Here is a 25,425-nt window from a genome sequence, read left to right on the forward strand (position 1 = left end):
ACTGTCCAAGGTTCATTCCGTAGTGCTTAGATCTCGTATATCGTCGGCTTCTAGGGTAAGTGATTTTGAACTCCAAAAGTTGCAAACATGTTAACCCCTCATCTTGCTTAAACTTCATGAAATACGAGATTCAATATGATATCAAAGGAAAATTAATGAAAAATTCTTCGTCTTGAAAATATAAGGAAGAAAAAAGATTGATTTAATTTGATTTAATTTGAAAGTAAGATCAAAGAAAATGTGCTTTTTGTTTGTTTTGTTTAATATTTTAAAAATGTTTGAACATGGAAGAATTTAATTTTAGTGAGACCAAGACAAAACGGGTTTCTCTTCTATTAATTCACTATTTAGTGTAATAAGCATAGTTGCAGCTTCCCTGGCACCAGCTCGGACAGCCAGATCCTCTTTTACAGAGAATTTTAGACATCCTGTTGGCAAAGTCGTGGCAGTTGTTTCTCAATAAACTGTACCTCCCATATGCACAGCGATAGTTTCTGGCGCAACCCTCAATGCAACTAAGCTTCACAGAGCTGTACCCTGCTGGCGAACCCTCAATTCCACCACTGCACCTGCTTCCCGCTAGTCGGCTATTTGAAATTGCGACCATCGATTTACCTGTAAATCATTGCTAAAGTTGTTAAATAATTATGTAACACTGTCTTATTTTGAAAACCGTATTGGGAGGCTTGAATTAATCAACAAACTGAACATTTAACTCATTTCTGGCAGGCTAACTCGTACAAGACAATAAAAACTGAATATCTTTAATAACAATTTGATTTGAAAATTACACCTTATGTGTACATTTGTAAATTAAATCACTTGTTACTTGTTATAGCAGTTTTGAATTGAAGTTGAAAATTAATCACTAACCTAGGAAATCGAAATATTTTCCCTTGTAGTAAATGAAGCGGTGAGTAAGGGATAACCTTCCTCTCGTAGGTGCACCTCGTTTAAATTTTTTGATGCAGCTCAATCTTGTTGTACCGAAATAGTACGGCGTAGCTCCACCTGTGGTCATTAATGTATTTGAGGTTAAATAACAATTTCTAATGCATCTTCGATCCATAAGATTTAAACTGGAAATTAGGCTATTAAAAATACAAATAAAACAGCACAAAGATTTTATTTGCAACCTCTATATACTAACTTCTTGCTGGACACCCTCTGCTATTACCATTTCTGCCCCACCATCTCCTCACCCACCAAGCATCCGCTTGGAGGAATAATACACAAATGACGATGAAAATCTATAAAACAATTTTAAAATTACCATCCTTGATATCTTATGGCCTCATATTCAATCAATGACGATAGGTAATAAAAGTTTGTCATTTAATGACTTATGTCTATTATCTTCGTTTACTAACGGTTAGAAATACAATTTATTTGTATTTCGTAGGTTCATTCTTAAAATCGAAAATATCCACCCAAGATGTATTTTTAATAAGTGGAGATAATTATTTTCTTGGTACAGTAAGTTAAGAGTAATTCTTTAACATGAAAAATGAAAGGAAGAACTTTTTTCTCGAGAAAAAGTTGAATTTATCCTTGTAAATAATGTATGAACCTTTTAAATAAATAAATCTAATCCATATAGTAAACATGTTACTTGTGAAACTATTAATAATTAAAGTATCTCCTAGGTGATGAAATTGGTAGTACAAAAATTCTTATGATGACAAATCCTCCATAAAATATACTAGGGATTTCGATTATCTTCAATAAAGACTATAATTCATTTAAGATAAAAATTTCTCGAAATCATAAAAAACTAAAAAAAAAAAAAAAAAAAAAAAGATACTAATATCTAATAAATAATGACATACCAGTGAAAATTGCATCTTATTCCAAAAACGGAATGTACAGCATACATTGGAACAAGACTATATATAATGTCATTAGTAATAGAACACCTGTGTGTCTGATAATCAATACGAGTGGTCAAAATAGACTTCCCACACGGAAAAATATTGTCAAGAAGTGCAGAAAAAATTGAACGAAAACTTTAATTATTGGTTGAAGAAAAGAAGAATTATGTGCATCTTCAATTGCAATTCAAGTGAATTTTAGCAAAGAAACTAAACATTGTTTTCAAAGTAATAGTGGAGAACAATTAAAAAAGTATACACTTGAAACAAGAATAAATTTGTAAACTACAAAGAAGAGAAATTTTAATATTTGAGTTTTTTAATGTCTTACAATTATTTAAATTTAAATTTCTTACACTGCTCAAGTGGTCAATATATATACATGTATAAAATTTTGGGTGATAAATGTATTTCATTTTCTTTAAATGATTTATCGCCAAAAGTACATCTATCATCATAATCGACTTTTAAGTCTTTGGATCAAGAAGAGCAGGGAAAAGGTGATTAAGGTAAGCGTTGTACTCCATTGGCCTCTTGTTTTCATAATAAAACTTTAAAACACCTTCTGCTTTGACGGTCTGTTGCGTAAACGTGATAAAAATTACGCCTTTTTAAGTATAATATACAATACATAAAAAAGCATGATAGTGTAACGATTTTAGGCCAACTGCAGCATCTGTTTGAAGTTTGAATAATTTATTGACCTGAAACATATCAAGTGATCCTGAAAAAAAAAACAATATTATAGAAGACAAGATTAAGAAATCATAAAATATTCGTAAAATTTTATTAATTTTTTTTAAAAGAATGAAAAAAAAAAGTTGCTATAATATTTGATCAATAAACAGACAATCATTCTATATACAGAATCATTGTGTGGTGTTTTTCCCCAACTTTATGTTTAAAAGACCTGTTTTAATATACATATATTAAATTTACAAGTGGTATCCAGAATATACGAGATAGAACTCCAATCTTTACAGAATAGCAAATAATGAAAAAAAAAGGTGAAGATAACGAACAGTGATCGATCTCAAAAACCTACAAACAATATATATCTGTGAACAGAACATAAAACACGCACCCCCGTAAATTCCAGAGGTGGGATCAGGTGCCTAGGAGGAGTAAGCATAACCTGTTGACCGGTCACACCCGCCATGAGCCCTATGTATTGATCAGTTAAACGGAACATTCCTTAGTCAAATCTAATATAAAAACAAATTTAAGGCCTCACAATTTGTACGAAACATGTCAGCGAAAACTAAGAACAAGTGATAGATTATATTTGTTTACAAGGTCATTATAACGACCATAGAATTTACGAAATGGTAACTTTAAAATAGGTTGTTGAAATCCCTGTAACATAAAGTTATCTATCAGTAGCCTACCTCGGTTTCAAAATTGATCGTACTCAGAGCATGGGAAACGTTAACACCATATGCAGGTCATAGCTGAATATTACTACATAAAATTACTACATAAATAAGGAATGTTGACAATAGAAAAGCTGAAGAGTTCTCGTTGTCATACAATTCAGTTGTTAGTTGGCCGTATCGTATACGGAACATCCAAGCCTGGAGCAAGCCATCCATACCTGTAGCTTTAGATACAGACATACGCTTTATCTCATTTGCAATTGTTACATATAATAATTTGATGTCCCTTGCAAGGTTTATTTTTATCGTATGAGATGTCACTGGATGTCGTTGAAGGGCTTCATAATTATACCTTTACTAGTGTCCATTGAGCAGTGAAGATTCTTTAGCGTGCCAACCCTCCATGATGGTAGCAAGATGGTGACAGTTGTTTGACAGGAAGGTAGAACTGCCATACCATAACAATTGGTATTTTGAGAAAGGTGCACAGTGAGTGTGTGGGTGTGTATGTGTGTTTTTTTAATCTTATGTATATGAAAACTTTTTCAAAAATAAAAATAAAGAACTGCCATACCTGCTTTCTTTTTGGCAAAATCTTTAGTACACACTGGATTGTATTTAGCTTGGGAACTCTCCCTTTTCCGCTGCTTGCATCCTCTCATTGTCGACTTTTGAAATTCGAAACTTTGGAATTAACTAGACGAAAAAGAATGCCGAAATTTTAATAGGCGTTATTTTTTAAAATTGATTTAATCTTATTGAAGTTTATTTTATCGACCCGAAATAAAAGGAAAAGGAGTAGTTGCATTTTAAAATTAAACTTCTTTTATAAACTGTGATAATTCCATTTCACTACTCTATAAAGTGTACATTAACTCATTGTTTTTGTTCTTCTTGTACTGGGAAATTACTTTATTTCGGTGGCGTGCAATTTTTTTTTAAATTTTTTTTTTCACTTCCCACACATTTAAAAATATTAAGAGGTCCAAGGTATCCCGACTTGTATTACATATATATACAATTAGTAACAATCGTTATGAACGAACAATACATTGGAATAAAATTCAGTTGTTTCCTAGTTTCTGGTGTTTCCCAATTTTCATAAATCTGCATTCCTGTAAAGAATAGGCTTCTATCTCGTATATATTCATGATACATGTACCAACTGTGATTTTTTTAATGGAATTTGATCTCTTGTATTTCAAACAAAGTCAAATGATATTCTTAATAGAAATGTGGTCTACTCATTTATCAAATTTTATAGCATCTTTTTTTGTAAAATTTATCTGTAAAATGTTAGTTTTTTGTATTTGTTAAAGTTATGACTGCCTTTGCTAAAGTCATGCCATATTAATTTTTATTGCATCAACTGTAATTCATAATTTCTATATAATACTAATTATACTGTTTGCATCGTTTGTAAAACAAAAAAAAATTCATACCCAAAATTAACCTCACAAAGTGGGGGCTCTGATTGATTTCACAAAAGTCTATTCAGTACTTTTCTAATATTTTAATTCCTAATTCTTATCGTGTTTAATTCATTTTCCTTTTAGAGTTATTATGAATGTTTATCGTTTTTATTTGCACTGATTTGCACTGATACTGTCAAGAAGTGATACTTTCGTTCATAGACGATTTTTTGTGCTTATAATATATGCTGAAATCAATGTTGAACATCCAATACACAGTACATTTAATTTATTTTGTCTTTTTTAATGAAACACAATTCACTGATTATGTAGTGTTTTTTCCTCTAAAATATTGCATGCTTTTAAAGAACACGAGATATACCTTTATTCAAAATATTATCTAAAAAAGAGCAGACGCTGCGCTTGGTTTAAAAAATCATTACACTAACATGTTTTTGCCATGCATGTCTATTGTATATAATACTTAAGTAGGGCAGAATCTTATTACGTTTATGTAACAGATTGTCAAAGCGGAAGTTAGTCAGTTATGAGAAAGTGTTGCGTTCTAAAATGAAATTTTACTGTTTACCATTTGTAGCCAAATATGTGCATAATTTTATACGAAAAGGATAGATGCACTTCTATGAATATATATTCATTCTGCGTTTTCACAGTTTCAACACAAATAAATAAACAAAAAATGGGAATTCTGAAAGCAGTGACTAATCAAACAAATTTATTTTTCGGAAATATCAATATATCAATTTTTTAAGTACATATAAGTAAAGTATACATCTCCATTTTATTCAATTGTTAATTATATTCCACATCATTACAGCTTCCTCTACACCATCCGGGGCATGCTGTACCTCTTCTACAAAGAACTTCAGACAGCCGGTTAGCAAAATGGTGACAGTTATTGAACAGGAAGTTGTAATATCCATATCTGCATCTGTAATTTTTGGCGCAACCTTCAATACAGTCGAGACTTACTTCGCTGTATCCCGCTGGGGAAGTTTCCTTTGCTCCAGGGCATACATCTCCCCTTAATCGACTTCTTGCGATCGATACTTTCGAATTCGCTAGTTTGGAAAGAAATTCAACATGTAAATTATAGATATTTAATCGTTAATTTTGGTTTTTTAAAATAATATTATCTTCATGATACTTTCGAATTAGCTAGTTTGGAAAGGAATTCAACATGTAAATTATAGATATTTAACTGTTAATGTTGTTGTTTTTTTTTTAAATAATATTATCTTCATATTGAAAAACATGTGTCTCTGTTCTGCTTAATTTTAAGTTTATCTTAGTTTTCTTTTTTCTCTTGCATAGTTGCCACAAAATTCTTTAATAAGTAAAATACTTTATGTACGATCTATACATTCATCTAATTTGCATTGAGATATCATTTCAAAGAAACCGACATTTGTTATACCATTTAATAAAACTTATTTTACGGATGATATGCAAAGACTGACTAACACTTCAACAAACACTCGTACTTGTTCTCCTGATGAGGGTTTACACAAATATTTTTAGATATGCAAATTTATTAATTTGCATTGAGATATTATTTCAAACAAACCAACATTTGTTATACCATTTAATAAAACTTATTTTACGGATGACATACAAAGACTGACTTACACTTCAACAAACACTCGTACTTGGGTACCCTGTGGGTTTACACAAATATTTTTAAATTGACATAGTACTCACTTTGGAAATCGTAATAGTATCCTCTGTATTCAATAAATCGGTGGTCGGTGGTCCAGGGTCCTCTCCAAGGTGCACCTCGTTTGCCTCTATTGCGATGTTGTATGATGCACATGAGATGCGTCGTCCCAAAATAATACGTATGAGCTCCACCTTAAGTGAGAAAAACCTTTACTTCAGTGTAAGAAAATATAAAATACTAAGCAAACATTAATTATTGTATGGAATTGGATGCAACAGATTTTTTTATGTTGTGTTTTCCGCTCATTTCTATACAGGTTCTCCTATTTTTGTTTTTGTTTAAATTTCGTTATATATAGGAAATGCAATTCACATTTTGTTTATAATCTATTCTTCTTTTCCCAAAGAAGCGGTGCTCACTCGAAAATGATGATTGAGTGGAAAGCAAAATGACTTGCCTGTGTTGTTTTGAAATGAAATTCGATCACTCTTATCTTTTCTACATAAATATAACCTATCATTGGGTCATATTTTGGCTGACGTGTTTAATACCAATTGTTAGGCCTTTGTTTTTATACTAAATTTGACTATGGAATGACTAATACATGGGTTCACAGCGGGTGTTACCGGGCAACAGGAATTGTTGACTCTTCCTGTGCACCTGATACCAATTCTAGAATTTCCGGTGGTTCGTGTTTTATGCCCAATTAATAGATTTATATTGTTTGTAGATTTTTTTTAGATCGATCACTGTTCGTTATCTTCATCTTTTACATTGACATTAACAACAACAGAGACTGAGACAAAAGTCCTCAAACAGAAATACTGTATACCCCGAATCTCTCTGAAGACAGAGTCACGTGGAAAGATTTGGCAATTTCGCAAATGGTAATGATACTCGTACTCAAATGAAAACAGTGATCTGTATTATAGATTTAATAGTTTCCTAAAACATCGCTGTTGAACGTCAGCTTGAACCCGTAGACCTTGCCAATCCTTTGAGGACAAAAATCTTTTAATATCTTCATGATTTACATATCTATCTTTAGAAAATGCCATTTAAATTGATCACCGACCTCGATATGGACATCCTCTGCTATCGCCCTTCATCAGCCATCCAATGCATGAAACGTCAACAAATAAGGTACATGTGAGTAGGAAAACCTGGAAATATAATTGATTATTGTCATAATTAAGTTGCAAAGAATTATTAGATTACTATCATCATTTTAAATAACATTAGAATTTAACATGATTTTGGGGCAGTTTACTCATAAGCTGCTCCAACCACGTTACACTCCGACATGATTAGAATTTAATTCATTTTTCAATGAAAAATAATTTATGACAACTTACAGTGAAGAAATGCATCTTGGCTGTTTGGAAGTTTGAGTTGTGGAGGAGGGTTTATATAGGACAATATTTCTGGAATTGGAATAATTCCAAGGGCTTACACTTGACATAAATTTCATGAATTGTCAGGGTTGATTAACATGTCATAACATGTTATTGTTAATATTCTTTATGCGGTAAAAAAAAAAAAAACAAAAAAAAAACAAAAACAAAAACAAACAAAAAAAAAAAAAAAAACGGAGAGGCATCGATGTGCACAAAATATAAGTGCTTGTTTGTGGAATTCTTTGCTAAGAATATTAAATTTGGATTTCATCTTCTTTTCTTTTTATTTTAATTATTTCTTTGTTTATTACATTTTCATAAAATTGCAATCAGTCTAAATAGTTTTAAAATATAAAAAATATGTAATGAGTGCGTCAATCATACACATTTTCACATGTTTTGTCTATTTTGTACTAAAAAGATGCAAACTCTTCTCATCTCAGTACATCTAAAATTATATAGATCATAAATAAGTGGTTAAGTATCTACTTTAAGGTGACCAAGAAGTAACACGATCCTTGAAAGATATATCTTCACTCTGAGTATATATATACTTTATTTCATTTTATACGTGAACAACATATTTTAGTTAATACTATATTTATTGAAAAACTTTAATATTATTGAAAGTGACAACATAGGCAAATAAAATACAACATATAATAATTTTAGTTTATTAATAGATGATTAAAACCTACTATATGTTTATAGATACAAAATAGCTGACAAATAATAGAAACACAAGGGTATGATATCTTTTTCTGACTTCAAATTAGCGAGTTACTGATTCTCTCTTGATAGTCTATTTAAAGTATGATGAAATCATACAGCAGGAGAGATGACATATAAAAAGATATCTATAATTTTTACAACTACACTTCACTCTATTTTGATATTATAACCCCCCCCCTCCCACAATTTAAACCTAAATTAACTTTTATTAATGTACACCCATGGCCAGTATCTAAAACTTTTCATCATGGACCCCCACTATTCATTTTATATTCTGAATATGTAAGATATCTTTGATCAGTCTGCCGTAAATTCAATAAACCTAAGACTTTTATATAATTTTCTTGCTAATTGTTAAAATTTTAATGCCAAAAAATTGCATTTTAGGATTGTTGAAAATGTATTTCTGTTACATAGAATACATGTAAAACTATATTGAGTGCAGTGATTTAGTCGGATAAAAAATGTTGTTTCTTGAAATAAAATTCCATAGGTGGTTTATGTGTAAGATGTACTTACAGTGCAAAAAGTCATAGTCAATGTATTGTAGCACCGAAAGACGTATATTGACCTAATATTTTCTTTTGATTTATAGGCTATGTGTGTAGATATAGAAACAAATACTTTACAAAAAATCCCACCAGCTACTTTAATTGTAAAACAGATTTATAAGTTTGGTATCAAACATAGGCTTGTACATTCGATTTGATCTCGTTTCAAAGAGGGATGGAAGGTGGGTGAAACGGGGATGGGACAATATCTTGACTTTATTTAGATGTGTAGGAAAAATAAACGCTGCAAATATGTTAAATTTCAGGTATTAAATATCAGAACATAATATTTTCTCTACTAACTTTATAACAGATGGATATTTCACAAAATTTTCACAAAAAATTTAAAGAATACTGAGTATATTTCAAGCATTACTGCAGTCAAATTTGTTTTTATCTTCTGAGGAAAATGAAAATAAGACACTTGGTCAAAACATAAGAAAAATTATTTTGTTGTAAATGTAAAAAAACAGCAACAACGTTAAATAATTGAAATTTAAAAAAATGTTGAATAAAAATATTTAGCTTGGAAATTCCATATGATGGATTTATAGATAACACGGGCAATATGATTAAATAAATAGGGATAGATTAACATTTCCTTTAATAATGGTGGACAGGAAATTGATGTATGCATACAAAATATGTTTTACGAAAAAAGTTTCGCAAATTTCTAGAGGTTCTATTGTTTGCCTTTGTTTGATCGTTCCAAATCTCGAATTTCCGACGAGCTATTTTTTTTCCCAAAGGTTTGATTGTTTTCTTTTATTTATTTACAGGGTGTTTCATAATACCTATCCTCATTCCAGTTGTTAACATCTTTAATGTTAATCACATTTTTAAAAAAAAAAATATTTTTTTTTCTCAAGAAGAAAGGGAACAATTTTACAAATATTTAGAGAAAAAAAGGCATTTTTTTCAACCTTATGATGTTATGAATGACGTCATAAAATGTCTCTGCTAAAAACAAAGTGTTGAAGTAATGCAGCTGAACTTTGAATGTCTTTCACCAACTAACTGTCAGGATGATGCAAAAAATATCAAAATCAGATAACGAAATCATTCAAAACAGATTAGGAGTCTTGTAAAACTTAATTTGAGAACACAGCAAGAACTGAAAAGATTGCTACAGTGATCTGAATTTTCGACATCGCGTTGAACTCTTTACATAACTGTTTGATAACAAAGAGAACGTTATTTGCAGCGCATTATAATTATGAATAAAAAACAAACTTTTTTAAAGTAAGCTTAACCAATAGCATTGTGAAATAAAATTACAATGTATATACCTGAAAATACATGTTTAATATATTTTTTTTGAATTTATTAAAACCTTCTATATAAAATACTTTTGCATTCATATGCCAGTTTGTAATGGGGACAGACACTTGTATTACGAAACACCCTGTACAAATCGGGAGCACAACTTAGTGAATATGGACATATGCAAAATATTTTCCAATCAAAATAAGAATTCTGCCCATTGACCTAGTGACATAATTTCATAATGACATACTTATGCATCTTGTTTGCTGAAAATAGGCGTGATTTTTTCTTGGGTCTTAAATCCTTGTATTGTTGTTGTAAGGTACTTAATACTAAATGACACGAACTCCTTATACTGGTTTAGATATTTTTTTAATATTTTTTAATTGTTTATCAAGAGTTTCAAAGGAAATTATTCAGTACGTACGGGGGGGGGGGAGGGGGGGGGGGGATTCTAGTGCTATACGCATCAAACTGCATTGATGAAAGATGAAAGATCTTAAGGCGTATGGAAGTAAGAATGCAGATCTTTACATATATAATTGCACAAAATAAGCTGTACTTTCAATTTACGACAAGAGGCCCAGGGGCCACATCGCTCACCTGAGCACTATGGCTAGGAAAAAGCAGAAATCAGTTCAGTCTTGAAAGGTTGAAAAGTTTAAATATAAAAGTGGTTCGGGGGGGGGGGGGTCATGAATTGAACAAATTTGAATCTACATTATCTGAGGATGCTTCCATTTAAATATGACCAATCATGGCTTTGCTGTTCTTGAGAAGAAGATTTTTAAAGATTTTTCCTATATATTTCTATGCAAAACTTTGATCGCCCATTGTGACCCCACCCTTCCCCCAGGGGTCATGATTTAAACAAATTTGAATCTACACTACCTGAGGATGCTTCCATATAAATATGCCCAATCATGGCTTTGCTGTTCTTGAGAAGAAGATTTTTAAAGATTTTTCCTACATATTCCTATGTAAAACTTTGATCGCCCATTGTGGCCCCACCCGACCCCCGGGGGTCATGATTTGAACAAACTTGAATCTACACTACCTGAGGATGCTTCCACATAAGTTTCATATTTTCAAGCACAGTGGTTCTTGAGAAGAAGATTTTTTAATGATGCCATTAATTTTTCACGAATTCTTAATTATCTCCCCTTGGAAAAAGGCGTGGCCCCTCATTTGAACAAACTTGAATCCCCTTTACCCAAGGATACTTTGTGGCAAGTTTGGTTGAAATTGGCCCAGTGGTTCTGGAGAAGAAGTCGAAAATGTGAAAATTTTACAGACGGACAGACAGACAGAGGGACTACAGACAAAATGTGATCAGAACAGAAAAGCTCACTTGAGCCTTCGGCTCAGGTGAGCTAAAAACTAGGAAAATTACACTTTTTTAAAATCTTGAAAAGACATAAAAATAGCATGAGGTCATATAATAAGAGTAGATACTTTTTGGGCAGTTCATCCTTTTCGAAGATATCAAATCGTGATTAATTAATACAAGGCAATGATGAGACGGGGATTAAAAGAATTTCCTCTTTAAAATCTATTCTGGTTTCTTAATTTTTGAAAATACTATTATATCGCATCTTCATTTGAAATAATAAAAAATATCTTTGAGAGTCGATCTGTGTCAGCATAATTTGATTACGATTCCTTGTTCAAATTGACATACCAAAAGTTAGTTGTAGATAGAAAATTTGAAAACTTACTGACTGGCAGTTGTATTTTTCAAAGAATACGGACCAAGGAATGTTTACTGGTGGGCCTATTCAGGGTTTCCATGCATTTTTGTGTTCGGCGGTAGATCATGAAAGGTACATGCTCATAGTATCACATAAGAAAGCATTAAGAAGAATTGTCAAAGAAATCTTGCGCAACCAAAACTGTTATACCTACATGGTTGGGGGAGGGGGGGGGGAGCGCTTGGTTCATGGATAATGTAAATATATTTTATAATTATATTCGAGAAAGTTCGAGCTATATAGGGTAACATTTTTTATCAAGTGTATTGTATTTATTCAGACCGAAACCGGAAAGGGGGCACCACAAACAGAAATTGCGTGATAGTTTTAGTTTTTATAAATCTTTTCGGTTCGATAAACAATATACTGCCACAGAAAATTGATATTATGCACGTTTTAAAATTGACAAATCCAAATTGTAATTGGGATATGCCAGTTGAAGATAATTAGAATTAAACTGCATCACTCAAATGAAAACACAAATCCGACCTCTATGGGGAAAGGAATACTAGAAGTTTAAGGTAAAACAAGGAATTAAAACAACAGGCCCAAGGGCCTTAACGGTCACCTGAGTATAATACAACATATTAAATGATCCACGGAAGTATAAAACTGGAGGTACTAGTACTGTGAGCGAGTTCACAAAATAATATACCCCTGCTGCAATTCTTTTAAGGTGCCTATTCAAATTTTGTAAATGTGACCCTGAACTTGCGTTAAAAAATGACACATCCTCCTGTCATAAGTAATCTTTTAGTTAAATGTGGACAGCCATTGTTTTAAGCATTGTTTTTAGACCTGTCATAAAATTTAAAGTTTTTATACCAGTGACCTTGAATTTGCCACAAAAATGAGCTTGGGTCAAGGTTATGACACATACTTGGGTCATCAGTACCAAATATGAGCTTCCAAAGATTCTGCATTACAAAGCTATAGCCTAAAGAAGAATTTTATGTTTTTTCTGCCAGTGACCTTGAACTTGCTGGAATGACATTTGGTCAAGCCCTAACAAAAAAAAATATAGTTTACTATAGGTAACTATAGTTTACTATAGTAAATCAAAGTGTCAAAGTTATCATCATAGTAAATCAAAGTGTCAAGTGATTACTATAATGTCAGAGTTATCACTATAGTAAATCAAAGTTTTCAAAGTTATCAGTATAGTAAATTAAAGTTTTTACCATAGTAAATCAAAGTTTTCATAGTGATCACTATAGTAAATCAAAGTTTTCAAAGTTATCACTATAGTAAGTCATAGTGTCAAAGTTATCACTATAGTTAATTATAGTTGTCATAGTGTTAAAGTTATCACTATAGTTAACTATAGTTAACTATAGTATTTTTTTGTTGGGGAGGTCAAGACACACCCTCAGGACATAAACAATTTTTGTAATAAGTATTAGCTTCCAATGATTCTCTATTACAAAGTTAAGGCCTGGACAAGAATTCTATACTTTTTTCTATCATTGACCTTGAAATTGCCAAAATGACCTTGCATCAAGGTCGTCACGCATTCTGGGGTCATAAATAATCTCTGTACCAAGTATGACCTTCAATGATTCTCAATATCTATAGAGCCCTGCCCTAACACCAGAACCACTGACCCAGGGACCATGAAATTCACAATTTTGGAAGAATCACCTTTGCTCATAATATCTATACATTTAGTTTGTTTGCTTATTATAATGGATCAGAGAAGAAGATTTTCAAAGAAATAATGTATTTTCACTATATAATCAACAAAGCCCTGCACTAACACCAGAACCTCTTACCCAGGGGCTATGAAATTCATAATTTTGGAAGAAGCATTCTTCCTCATCATGAGTCTGCACTTACTTTGCTTGCTTAATACTCGGGATTAGAAAAGAGGATTTTCAAAGAAATAATGAACTTTCACTATATATCAATGGAGCTCCCCCCTCCCCAACACCAGGACCCCTGTCCATGGGGCCACAAATTTAACAATTTTGAAAGAGACTCCCTCACTCATTATTTCCATGCACTGAGTTTATCTGCTAAATATACAGGAGCAGAGAGAAAGATTTTTAAAGAATTTATGCATTTTCACTGTATAATCCATAATAACAACATGAAATTCATAATTTTGGAAGAGGCAACCTTGCTCATCATAACGTTGCACTTACATTGTTTGCTTAATACCCAGGAGCAGAGAAAAAGATTTTCAAAGAAATAATGCATTTTCAATATATAATCAACCCCCCATACCAAAACCCCTGACCCTGGGCCACAAATTTCACAATTTTGGAAGAGGCACTGTTGCTCATCATAACTATGCACTTAGTCTATCTGCTTAATACACAGGAACAGAGAAGATTATCAAAGAATTGATTCATTTTCACTTTATAAGCAATAAAAATAGAGGCCCACTCTAACACCAGAATCCCTGACCAAGGGGCCATGAATTTACCAATTTTGGAAGACGCATTCCTGTTCATCAAACTATACATTTAGTTTTCTTAATACGCCAGATCAGAGAAGAAGATTTTTCAAAGAAATGATGCATTTTCACTATATAATCAACAGATTTCTATCTTCACCCAAAGCAGACGACATCTCTATATTAGCGATAAAAAATTCTCGAATGAGCCGTTTTACAACATACAATCAATCGATCAACTGAGTTAATTTACATTTTATATGATCTATCAAAATTTGTGTGTTAAATCCCCCCCCCCCCGCACACACACACACAAACCAACACCAATAAACAAGAGGCCCAGGGGCCACATCGTTCACCTGAGCACTTTGGCTAGGAAAAAGCAGAAATCAGTTCAGTATTGAAAAGTTTAAATATAAAAGTGAACACTTGAATCTACACTTCCTAAGGGTGCTTTTGATTCAATATGACACATAATGACTTTGCTGTTCTTAAGTTGAGAATTTTTATTGATATATCCTTTTTATTCCTTTGTATTACTATGATCCCCTGTTATGACCCCTCTATTCTCCAGGGGGTCATGATTTGAACAAATTTAAATATACATTACCTGAGTATGTTTTTATATTATCATTACCAATCGTGGCTTTGCTGTTCTTGAGAAGATTCTTAAAGATTTTTTCCTACGTATTCCTATGTAAAACTTTGATCACCCATTGTGGCCCCACCCTAGCCCCAGGGGTCATGATTTGAACAAACTTGAATCTAGACTACCTGAGGATGCTTCCATATTAATATATCTAATTATGGCTTTGCTGTTCTTGAGAAAAAGATTTTTTTTCTATGTATTCCTAAGTGAAATTTTGATCACCCATTGTGGCCCTGCCCTACCCCGGGGGTCCTGATTCTAACAAAACGGAATCTACACTACCTGAGGATGCTTCCAAACAAACATGACCAATGACCAATAATGGCTTTGCTGTTCTTGAAAAGAAGATTTTTAAAGATTTTTCCTACATATTCCTATGTAAAACTTTGATCACCCATTAATATTGTGGCCCCACCCTATCCCCGGGGGACATAATTTGAACAAATTTGAATCTACACTACCTGAGGATGCTTCCATATAAATATGATCAATCATGGCTTTGCTGTTCTTGAGAAGAAGATCTTTAAAGATTTTTCCTATGTATTCCTATGTAAAACATTGATCGCCCAATGTGGCCCCACCCTACCCTCAGGGGTCATAATTTGAACAAATTTGAATCTACACTACCTAACAATGATTCCAAGTTTCATGTTTTCAAGCACAGTGGTTCTTGAGAAGAAGATTTTTAAATGATGCCATTAATTTTTCACGAAATCATAATTATCTCCCCATTGAAGAAAGCATGGCCCTTCATTTGAACATATTGAATTCCCTTTACCCAAGGATACTTTATGGCAAGTTTAGTTGAAATTGGCTCAGTGGTTCTTGAGAAGAAGATGGAAATGGGAAAAGTTTACGACGACAACGACGATAGACAACGGTCAAAATTCGATCAGAAAATCTCACTTGAGCCTTCGGCTCAGGTGAGGTAATAAACAGACAATCAAACAAATAAATGCGAATCCTTTCATAGTGATATAGCCATCTTCTCCTTAGCTTTAATGAAGTGTTATTCTTTTAGAAATTAAGGTAAAGGATAAAATTATATTGACTTTTCTGAATTCGAACCATGTTCTGTCATGCAAACACAACTTCATGATTCTAAATATTTCTGAACAAAGAAGATAAAAAAAGAAATGAAAATACATAACTTTATGAGCAATGAAATAGAAAATTCATTTTATTTTTATCCTTGTTTCTCATTCTGCTTTTTCACAATTGCAACCACAGTATATGTGCATAATATAGGTAAAATATTATAATTGTGAACTGATCAGATAAATTCTTTTTCAGCATTGTTGATGTACATGTATCAAGTAATTAAAAGCATAAGTACATTAAAAATTTCTTCATTTCATTCAATGGTAATTATGTTCCACGTCATTACAGCTTCCCGTGCACCAGCCGGGACAAGTTGTACCTCTTCTACACAAGACTTCAGACAGCCGGTTAGCGAAGTTGTGACAGTTGTTAAAAAGGAAGTCGTAGCGACCATACCGACATTTGTAATTTTTGGCGCAACCTTCAATACACTCGGGGCTTAGTTCGCTATAGCCAGCAGGGTAAGTTTCCCTAGCCCCAGGACACACATGTCCATTTAATCGACTTCTAGCGATGGATACCATGGAGTTGGCTAATTGAAAAAGAAATCTGACTTTAAAATGAGACATTTATTTTTTGCATGATTTTTCAGCTCACCTCGACGAAGTCAGAATGCTTAATCAATGGCGTTGGTGTCGGCTCTGGCGTCTTGTTTAAAGTTTTGGGAGCAAGTTCATTCTTAAAACCTACCTTGACCAAACTTGCATGGATGACGCATCTAGGAATGAACACTACAAGACTTGCTTCGGATGCTGGATCTGACATACATTTTCCTGATAAGTTACAAGGTTAAAGTTTTTGTAGCAGGCCCATTGTCAAGTAAATGTAAGCCCTACCTGGACCAAACTTGCATGGATGAAGCATCAAGGAAAGGACTCTACAAGACTGGCTTCGGATGCTACATTTTTCAGATAAGTAAACAGGTAAAAGTTTTGTGTTCGGGTTCATTTTCAAGTAGCAATAAGCCTTGCCTATTTCAAACTTGCAAGGATGATGCATCTAGGGATGTCCACTACCAAACTTTCTTCAGATGTGGATTTTGGAGCAAGTACTTTGCCAAGTAACTGTTATCCCTAAATGGATCATTTAGGGCGGCATGCTTCAGATCCTTAATCTGACCTACATTTTCTAGATGAATGACCAGGGCAATCTCTGTGGAGTAGCTATGTAACTACATGTATAAAGCCTTTTATGATTTGGCTTGCATAGATGATGCAGTTAGGGATGGACACTTTCAGACGTGCTTCGGGTGCTGGATCTGGCCTTCATTTTCTGAATGAGTGAAAATGTTTCTGAGCAGGTCCATTCCCAATTAACTATGTGTCATATCAAAACCAAACTTGTATGGATATTGATCTCAGGATGCACATCAACTAGAAAACCTATGGTGTGAGATTTGCCCTACTTATACACTACAGTCAACGCGGTTTCCGTATTTACCGCGAGTCCTCGCGGTGTGAAATTGATCGCGGTTTAACACAGGTAACTCAGGTAAAACCGCGTGTTGTCGCGGTACGGGTCCTCAACTAATCCACACCATCGCGGTTAGTGTTATCCGTCTCAGGTAAAAAATTATTCTGTTCATAAACGCGAGTTACCTCCCCCGACGGGAAAAAAAAACTCAACAAAACAAGAATGAATACAAGTAAAAAAAAAAAAAAAAAGTTAAAAGGATAAAACCAGTCTTAGCAGTTATTTAGGTCTCCTTTTTATATTTGATTAATTTATCTTTTTATTTCACGCCTCTTTCAAAAATTTAAAAAAAAAAAGGAAAGAAAGAATGCATGATATGGAGACAACTATATATGTATATTGTGTGTTCATTTATTGTTCTTAAGATATCCTTTTAAATTATACATATGCATTAATTTTGTAGATCACAGTTATTGATCATCCGATAACTCAGTGATTTAATTGTCAATTGAAAACAACCTTTCCTTCATTTAACCATTTTAAATAAGTAAAATAGTCGCAATATTAAAAAAAAAGGCGCTCAGAATAAAATCTTCAAAGGAATAGATATTTTTTTTTTATGTATTCCTTATTCATAATTCAAGTTTCCTTGAAAATTTTAAACTTGAGAAAGTACGTATGAACGTACAACATGTATACTAGACTTTTTTTCATGACTTCTAATCTAGTGCGCTTTTACGGTATTTATCCAGGTATTACAAACTATGACTCGGGTGTAAAATATTATTTTCAAAATATGTCCTGTCTATAAATATTATCATTCAAACTTTAATTTACTTTAGATACATGTTTATTCGTAAATAGCAAGCTTACCCTATTTTGATTTGAAAATTTAATTAATTTTCGGTCCATAATCAACTGATAATTCAAAATTTCAAAACTGATTCAAACTTAGTTTAAGTTTTCATTCGTGGATTGTTTTCTAGTGACGGTTACCCTAGTGACTGACTTCCCATGCTCTGGGCATCACACATTATCTTCATGCATGTGATACCATGGATACCCCTCCCTGAATTTGTTTTTTTTAATTATTATTTATTTACCTTCAATTACAGGCAAAAAACGTTATTAATAGCTCAGAGGATGTTACAGCATGTGCAAATATGCAACATTCGATTTTGAAATTTAATTTACACTGATAAAATACAATCGAAACAGAAGGTTTGTATGTGTCCCCGGGCTAGATTCGAGTTTGTAGTACGTACAGTCAGAACCTTGGCACTGATACAGACAGGAAGTGTTATGTAATAGATATACACATACGTCTGCACAACAATAGATTAGATTTCTTAAAGCTGTGATTTACCTGTATTGTATACCTGAACATGCAAAATGTTGCATTCATATTGAATAGGAGTCTGTTTCGTAAATTTAAACTTGAAATACATCGCAAACTATAAAATAATTTGTCCATTCTATCAGTAGCAAATTATTTTATACAAAATTTTCCATTGATTCAATACCAATACAACATTAAATTCTCGGCAACTATTAGAAAAATGAAATTTCATTCAGAATTCCTCCAGACTTTAAAGGCTTTGAACAAACAGCAAGCCATAGTGTTATGCATTAATATGATATAGAAAAATAGATTTAATAGTATCTTATATTCACATATCGACGACGATAGGAGAAGGGGCTGGTTTTAATCAGACTGTTCATATTTTATTGATTATTTTCTAAAGATATGCTATGTACATTTTGGGCATTCATGAAGTGTGTTAATTGATTAAATAAATATGTACAATACAGTGTAAAAATATACGTACAGGCAAGTTTTCTGAAATGTCCCTCGCCATTTTTTTTAGATTTTTATTCTTAACCCCCCCCCCCCCACACACACACACACGCACACACACTTTGTTGCCGTGCAAACTAATCGTCATGTTTCTCTACCCGAAATTAAAGTGTGTAATTTAACACCCACTCCCTTAAATGGTTTAAAGTATTCAGTTTTGTGAAACCTTTCTCTTTGGTTTCAATAATTACTCTGGCAGTCCCAAGTTTTTCAAGATCGCCGACCAATAAAAAAAAGACTTTTATTATTATTTTTTTTAATTTTTTTTTAAAGAAGTATAACGATATTTCTGTGATTTCAGGACTGCGTTTGATCAGTTGATATAACCTATATGTATGATGGGTGATCAAGGTGTCAAGACCGGCTACTGAAATATGGTCATGTTATACATACAGTTTTTACAGCTTGAAAACACGGTTATCGTAAAAGGGCTTGATCATCTCGTGAATTTTCCGAGAACCCATAGTCTTATAGTGGGCGACCGATAGGATATTAGCTACGCCCCACTGCACACGCTGTGATTGTGTAATACATGTACACGTGTTTGGTCAGTTTCAACTTATTTAGTTAATGACTTCTCTGCTTAATTATCAGCTGAGAACGCAACCATTTAATTTTTTTTAGCTTTATAAAAATATATCTATTGTCGACTTCTTTTAGAATATTTGAACATGATGAACAGAGCTGTTTTTTTTTTATTCAGGCCCATAATTCTAACAAATATTCGGGATTATTGTAAATAATATTTGAACATGTTGGAAGAGGTAATTTGGCGTGAAAATGTGTTTTCAATTAATTTTTTTCAGTGATATACACATTGTAATTTTCAATTCGAAGAAAAAAAAAATTGCAGTAATACTGTATGAAAAAACTGTTATGATGTAAAAAGGGCGTAAAATAAATCGAATCGATATTTACTACAATAAAAAAATTACATGTATGTTGATTTATAGATCTCCTCACTATAATTCAGGTTACTTATTAGAAACTACAACAATGATAATATTTTTAAATTAATAGAATAAATGCCAAGTATCATTCAAATACATGTATCACCCTTTAGACTGAAAAAAAGTTTTTATAAATTATTTCTAGAATTTTCACATGTTTAAGCCAAATTAAAAAAAAAAAAAAAAACAATCTTATATATTCACAATCAAATATCCTTACTTTGACATTAAGCAGAAGGATTATCGACTTCACATTGAGTAAAATACGGTAGAGCACACCGTCACGGTAATCTCGTGTCCCCGCGATCACCGCGATTATAAAACCGCGACGGTGTATCGCGGAAAGGATTAAAACACCATCGCGGGGTCGCGGGAAAATGCGGGATCCGCGTTGACCGTAGTGTAGATAACATTCGTCGAGGTGAGCTTCGTAATCTTTGATTACCTATGTTTCGAATACACTAAAGTATTTTTTCACTTCGAAAAACTGTAAGAAGATTGCTGCTTTGTTTGTTCGCCTAATAATTTCATGTAAGTTTTCTTCCTTCTGTTTTTGTTTAGTTGCCACCAAATTTGCCTGTATATAATTGTTTGATTGCTTTGCTCTACAGCTATATAACGTAACAGAGAATACAGAGAATAGACGTAATTATAGTCCATGTATTAAACATGCCCCTGAAAAGGACATTATAGTTTTTATTTTAAATACACGTAGAGCATGATACTTACTTTTTAAATCATAAAAGTATCCTCTGTATTGAATGAAACGATGCCACAGGTCCCATGGTCCTCTCCAAGGTGCGCTACGTTTGCGCCCCTTTTTACCATGTCTCATAATGCACCCGAGGTGCGTCGTCCCAAAATAAAATGGATGAGCTCCGGCTGTTTGAAATGAAACATGAACTTAAGTGTGAATACAATTTGCTGAAATAATCTAAAAATCAAATATTCATTTATGTATTGAGGTTGGTTCAAGTTGATTTTATGACATCTTGCGATTATTAGCTTTGAAGTTATTCTTAGTGCATAAATATAAGTGAATCTTTAGAGGGATTTTTTTTAGTTGTTCAAGAAATGTGCTCCATTTCCCCGCTTGTATTTTTTTCTTTTAGAGTGGTGATTTCTTGATTTCAATTCATAAAAGAGCGAAATACAAAAGCTTGAACAGTTTGTTGTTAAAGTTATACATGCTATAACTTGCGTCAGTTAAGAATAAAGTTGGAAATTTATTTATTATGTTTACCAATTAAAGTTACTAAAAATGCTGTAAGTCGCACAATTGAAAACGAACGCGTTATAAAGATGTCAAAATATAAATATTTATTTTCCTGCTAGGAAAGTAATGCCCCCTTTTTAAATTAATGAATCACGTGACACCGTCGCCACTTTTAGACTGATAAACAAAAATGGCGTCAAGAAAACGAGGTAGACCGTTTGGTTTACAAATAACTTTTGGTATGAATGGCAAAGTCTAACACTTAAAGATACTTATCTTTTAAAGCAACAAGTATTAACCGTCTACTCGGTTATGACAGATATAACCTTTCATTCATAATCTTAATTAAAATGCAACGTACCTCTTCGTCTATGATTTCCTGTGGACATGCTTGTCAATATACTGTTAACGCACTTTCTTCATCAATATTGATGAAAAGACTGAATTTTCAATTGTAGATGTTGCTTAATTGTTTTGTAATTACAAACGACTTATTTAGTAAAACTTTGTGAAAAGAATTATTTTTTCATTACACATCATGTTTCTGAAACCATTTAACCATTTTGTTTCACATAAAAAATCGGCGTTTATATAGCGTGTATTTCTTTAAGACAGTGTCAGAAGAACAGTTTCAATCGCAAGGTCATGATGCTGGTATTCTAATTAAAGCAATGACTTATGGCAGTTCATAAAAGGAATTCAAGCAGCAGCGTCTGGAGGCGAATCGAACTTATCTTTCTTAATCGTTCTTTAAGAACTCACACCTCTTAGAATCTTTGAATCTTTGAATGTCTTGATAAATGCAATACAATTTGCTAATTTTTGCTAAATGCTTATGAATGCTAATTAAATTGAACACAAACCTCGCCTCGGACATCCTCTATCATTTCCTTTCATTAGCCATCCAATGCATGAAACATCAACAAATAAAGCACACGTGAGTAGGAAAACCTGGAAATATAGTTGATTATTTTTTAAAGTACTTTTCTAAATAGTTACAATTAAAAAATCAAAACATTTTTTATACAGAGAACAAAATTTTAGGACATGAGTTTAAAATGTTAGAATATAACATGGTTGGGAGTAGTATACGCCGCACTAAATCCTGATACATTTTGATAAATTGATATACAAAAAAATAATGAATGTAAAATTTAATTCAGAGAACTTACAGTAAAGAAATGCATCGTGGTTGTCTGAAAGTTGAGTTTGCGAAGAATTCTTTATATCTATATATATATGTATACTTTAAGAATTGGAATCATTCCAAGTGCTTACTTTTGACTTAAATTTTCCGAATCTCTCCGGGTTGCTTTACATGTCCTTTGTAAATGCAAATAGATTTGAAGCATTCCACCGGTGATTGGTGGCTGGCGAATGAAAAAAAAAGTATCCAATGCTCGTAAGCAAACAAACAAACGAAAAAAGTAATTAAGTATCTACTTTTTGCGACAAGGAAGTAACGGAATACTTGAAAAGATAAAAGTTCAACTTCTCTGTAAGTATTTATGCTACATATATTTTTATATGACAATTTATTTTGATTAAGAAATTCGCTAAAAATTAAAGCAGTGGTGCTGTGTCTGTTTATTTTGTAATTTATGTTTTCTAATTTGTTTGAAAAAATTGCTATAAATTAAAACTTTACGTTTAAAAATTCACTTGTGTTTGTTTTATTTGTTTAAAATTTATTTATTTATTTTGTGGAAGTACTTTGCAATGTTTATAATTTGGGGACCGATTTGATGCTATGCATTTATCTTAACTAGTTCAGTACTGTACTGGATTGAGCGAGATACGCCTCCTATTCATACAGGAAATAAGATGGAAACGATGGAACGACACAAACACATGTCTTGGACATTGTTTCATACCTGACACAAGAGGAATAAGTAGGACTAGACTAATTATCCACTGATATAGGCGCTTAAAAGACCAATCATATGACGACCAAATGAAAAGTAAGGAGTTTGCTGTGGAGGAGGAGGAGAGTTCATGATCGGATTTGGAAAGTCGTCTGTTCAAAGAATCTATTTTCGGAATCTTTCGAAGCCTCTGATATTTCAAGGATAGGTGAAGGATAGGTAAATAGGTAAATTCAAGGATTGCGTAAATCAAATTTTAAAATTCTAAAGAAAAGATGCACTTATTTTTTTAGCAAATTCAGAATCGACATCATTGTCGATGTTGCGCTAACAACTATCATGTAGGATTAATATGACTGAGAGGAAAATATTTTTATAGAGATATTTTGTTGTAATTTCATTTTGTTTTTTAAAAATGTTGATTTTGATGCATGCCAATCTTAACTTTATAATATTAATCAACAAAAATATTGAAAACATTTGCGTTTTACTGGGACAACCTTCTTATCATATTTGCCAAGAAGGTCATTATAACGACACTAGAATTTTCGAATTGTTGACTTTTAATGAATATGTTGAAAGCCCGTTTAAAATTTAAAAATTGATGTTCATGGGGTTTTGTAACCATTCATTTGGGAGACATAAACACCATTTTTCAGGTGAAAGTAGAATATTACTATATTAATAAAGTTGATGAGAAAAACTGAACTAATGCAGTTTGTTGTAAATTTTGATGTAAGTTGTACACTAACGTCTTTAGTTAGTAAAACATCTTAGTATGAAAAATATGCGCCAGACACTTTTGTGTCCTTTATTTTGAGTTCAAGTGGATATATCGAGTCGACATATAATCAAAATTTATATTGTTAATTGATAAAATGTATATATATATACACATATATAACATTAATTCACGCAAATTCCGAGATAGATATCAAAATGTGATAGTTTGTTTGATTTGTTTAGGATTTCAAACATACGAGGGGTTATCAAAAAGTTCGTGGACTGACGCGATAAAATTAATAATATGTAGTCTTTGCTTACAAAATTTATGCGGAACATAAAACAACAAAAGTTTAAGAAATGTTGAAAATTTTAGCTTGATACGTTGAAAATTTGCCAAATTATTCTGAAATTAAAAAGACTTTATGTGATCACCCGGCGCTGTCGCCGTTTAGTGTCATGACGTCCGCTTAACGTCATTGTTTCTTAATGTCCGCTCTCTCTACCTCATACACTTATCTTAATGAGATTACCTGGAGTTGAGTAAGGACTTAAACTCGTCTTATTTATATGAATTTAAAATGTCATGAGCAGCTTTTTTCAATGCATATAATATTGTAAATGGATCTTTATATGGGGAAAGATCCTCACTTGATTATGCCAGAATACTTAGCTTGTTGGAGTTCAATTTCTACCACACATGATCAACGTCACTTTTCGACGTGACTGACTTTTGACACCCTGACTACAAATCGACACTAACTGTGCATATTTCATCTCTCTGAATCTTTTTGGGCATTAAAAAACAAGTACTCTGGATGCATTTTATTTTTCTGTAGCCAGTTTAAAATTCCTTAGGTCAATACCAGTTTTTCCAGGAGCGAAACTCTATAGAGTGTTTGAAAAAGAAACCCCTCCCCCCTTTTGACGTTATTTTCAAGCCCATAATTGTTTGGACACTCCATATAAAATTTACGATAAAATTTCATAGAAATTACAGAATGGGGTAAAAATTGCAAATTTTACTGAACAAATGTGTCGTACCACATGCCTGAATTAACGAGATTTTTTTATGACAAATACTCATATCTAAAGAGTTTTTCTCAGTTACAATCAGGTAGAAAAAAACGTCATATTAGAGGTTGCGCCGCCTGGACATACCTTTGCTTACAAAAACACTAACAATTTATTAAAAAATAAAAATTATGATTTATG

General features: G+C 32.5%; 3 protein-coding genes across 3 annotated transcripts; all 3 read right to left on the bottom strand.

Moving 5' to 3' along the window:
* Positions 1 to 322: 322 nt before the first annotated feature.
* On the bottom strand, positions 323 to 1,859 carry LOC133202728 (uncharacterized). The gene is made up of 4 exons (XM_061338600.1): positions 1,830 to 1,859; positions 1,151 to 1,250; positions 874 to 1,011; positions 323 to 615 (listed from the first exon to the last, which is right to left on the bottom strand). Exons 1-4 carry the CDS (start codon positions 1,842 to 1,844, stop codon positions 344 to 346), a joined length of 525 nt encoding a protein of 174 aa, XP_061194584.1. The 5' UTR covers positions 1,845 to 1,859; the 3' UTR covers positions 323 to 343.
* Positions 1,860 to 5,373: 3,514 nt separating this feature from the next.
* LOC133202729 (uncharacterized) lies at positions 5,374 to 7,710 on the bottom strand. The gene is made up of 4 exons (XM_061338601.1): positions 7,696 to 7,710; positions 7,416 to 7,503; positions 6,382 to 6,531; positions 5,374 to 5,741 (listed from the first exon to the last, which is right to left on the bottom strand). The coding sequence occupies exons 1-4, from the start codon at positions 7,708 to 7,710 to the stop codon at positions 5,473 to 5,475; spliced, it is 522 nt and encodes a 173-aa protein (XP_061194585.1). The 3' UTR covers positions 5,374 to 5,472.
* Positions 7,711 to 16,246: 8,536 nt separating this feature from the next.
* On the bottom strand, positions 16,247 to 22,837 carry LOC133202725 (uncharacterized). The gene is made up of 4 exons (XM_061338598.1): positions 22,795 to 22,837; positions 22,486 to 22,573; positions 21,136 to 21,288; positions 16,247 to 16,717 (listed from the first exon to the last, which is right to left on the bottom strand). Exons 1-4 carry the CDS (start codon positions 22,807 to 22,809, stop codon positions 16,443 to 16,445), a joined length of 531 nt encoding a protein of 176 aa, XP_061194582.1. The 5' UTR covers positions 22,810 to 22,837; the 3' UTR covers positions 16,247 to 16,442.
* Positions 22,838 to 25,425: the final 2,588 nt, after the last annotated feature.

The sequence above is a fragment of the Saccostrea echinata genome, unplaced genomic scaffold, assembly GCF_033153115.1.
Source record: "Saccostrea echinata isolate AGI-Se365-2 ecotype Australia unplaced genomic scaffold, CSIRO_AGI_Sech_v1 ptg000047l, whole genome shotgun sequence".
NCBI lineage: Eukaryota > Metazoa > Mollusca > Bivalvia > Ostreida > Ostreidae > Saccostrea > Saccostrea echinata.

Bases quoted from the DNA above. Each gene is read 5' to 3' on its own strand.
- LOC133202728 (XM_061338600.1), bottom strand. The intron at 1,012-1,150 runs GTTAGTATATAG...TAATGACCACAG, and splicing joins CAGAGGGTGTCCAGCAAGAA to GTGGAGCTACGCCGTACTAT. The intron at 616-873 runs GTTAGTGATTAA...AATGATTTACAG, and splicing joins AAAATATTTCGATTTCCTAG to GTAAATCGATGGTCGCAATT.
- LOC133202725 (XM_061338598.1), bottom strand. The intron at 21,289-22,485 runs GTTTGTGTTCAA...CATTTCAAACAG, and splicing joins TAGAGGATGTCCGAGGCGAG to CCGGAGCTCATCCATTTTAT. The intron at 16,718-21,135 runs GTAAGTATCATG...TTTTTCAATTAG, and splicing joins ATACTTTTATGATTTAAAAA to CCAACTCCATGGTATCCATC.
- LOC133202729 (XM_061338601.1), bottom strand. The intron at 6,532-7,415 runs GTCGGTGATCAA...TTCTCACTTAAG, and splicing joins CAGAGGATGTCCATATCGAG to GTGGAGCTCATACGTATTAT. The intron at 5,742-6,381 runs GTGAGTACTATG...TTTCCAAACTAG, and splicing joins ATACTATTACGATTTCCAAA to CGAATTCGAAAGTATCGATC.